At 25.9% G+C, this 1,721-nt stretch overlaps 1 protein-coding gene across 1 annotated transcript; it reads left to right on the forward strand.

The window, feature by feature from the left end:
- Positions 1 to 162: 162 nt before the first annotated feature.
- Positions 163 to 1,495, forward strand: LOC115034812. The gene is made up of 3 exons (XM_029492276.1): positions 163 to 228; positions 1,113 to 1,200; positions 1,289 to 1,495. Exons 1-3 carry the CDS (start codon positions 163 to 165, stop codon positions 1,486 to 1,488), a joined length of 354 nt encoding a protein of 117 aa, XP_029348136.1. The 3' UTR covers positions 1,489 to 1,495.
- Positions 1,496 to 1,721: the final 226 nt, after the last annotated feature.

Here is a 1,721-nt window from a genome sequence, read left to right on the forward strand (position 1 = left end):
GTTTTCGTCAGAAACTTGTGTAGGGATGATCGGAAAGGTGGTTGGCGTCAGATACCGTGGAATGGTCCATATGAAATAGTATCTATTCACTCTGGCAATACATGTGTACTCAAAAATGAGTTCAAAGTCTTGAAAAAAAAAATTCATTTGAAAAATTTAAAAATGTACAATGAACCGATGGAAAATAAAACGGAAGAAAAATATGATGTGACAAGTCTGGAAGCAAAAGTAGCGGCACTGACAGTTTTAAAGATGTCGATAATTTGCAAGTGAAGGATATTGAATATACCAAATCAAAGCTGGATGAGTTGAAGGATAAACAAGTATTTAATCCCGTGACGAAGCCATGGCAGTTGAGACAGAACAAGATTTTAAATCTTAAAATAGAAAAGAATTTGATTTATAAATACCGTGGAAAAATTCTCGGAGAGCCAACAAAAATCATAAATATTATTGGTGATGGTAATTGTCTCTATAGGTCTTTATCTTACTGGATAACCGGAACAGAAGATCATCATTTGAAAATACGAAACTTGATTGCTATGATACTGTATATACATCTATGCAATATGTTTAATACAACTGATACATATTATTTCATAATTCATTCATTAATATACGATTAATAAACGATCATTAATATCTATTTCCCCACTTTTTTTTTTTGAACAAAAAATAATTATTTAAACGATTAAGTTAAATTTAACTATATGGTAAAAAAGTAAAAATTGATTTTTAATGAGTATATGAAAACATAATACGACTATAGAGTTTTTAAAAATAAACAAAATCTTGGTAGGTATAACAGAATAATTTTTTTTCAAATTTTAGAGTATGTAAAATAAAAATAATGGTACCTACTACCTAGCTACTTATAAAACTAAAATAAATTATTTAAGGAAATAAAGGGCTCTAAGAACATAAGATTGACTCGTGTATAGTTAAGAAGAGTAAAATTAAAAATTATTTTCAATAATTTTTAAATCAAAATAAATCCGATGAATAGATTTCAACATAATTTTAAAAATCAAAACATTTTTCTTGAATACAATACATTTACAAAATATAAGTTATTTTTACTTTATTAGATATTTAGATGTATATTATTTTAGGTAGTGAAGTCAAATGAAAACATTGAAAAGTATGTTGGAGGGAAGAATAAACTTCTTCAATATCTCGAAAAAAATATAGAAAATGACGGTAAGTATTAAAATTATTTATTATAAAAATTATATATTTACTAAACCTACACAACTGAAAAATTATAATTAACATTTCTGATTTTTAGGTGTATGGGGAACTGATGTCGAAATATTTGCTGCTGCTTTTTTACTAAAGACATCAATTTATGTTTATTCTACAGTGACAAATAAGTGGCAAATATTTAACAAATATATGGACTTAAAGAAAAAAGTCATGAGGAATGAAAAGTGCATTTATTTAAGAAACATCAACAATGTACACTATGATGTCGTTATGGATGTATAATTATGTTATTTATTACATACGAATATTACATAACTTATTTTATTATATTTATATTTTATATTTTAAAACAATTGAGTAGATTTCAGAAGTGTTGGTGAGGTCTAGGTGGGGTAAGTGCTCTAATCTGTTTATAAAAAATACAATCTTTCAATTTTAAAGTTGATTTCATGAATATCACGAAGTTTAATAGTAATTGAATGTTGTATGATGTTGGTTACACTTTAGGATATTAA

This window comes from Acyrthosiphon pisum, unplaced genomic scaffold (genome assembly GCF_005508785.2).
Source record: "Acyrthosiphon pisum isolate AL4f unplaced genomic scaffold, pea_aphid_22Mar2018_4r6ur Scaffold_21141;HRSCAF=23138, whole genome shotgun sequence".
Taxonomy (NCBI): domain Eukaryota; kingdom Metazoa; phylum Arthropoda; class Insecta; order Hemiptera; family Aphididae; genus Acyrthosiphon; species Acyrthosiphon pisum.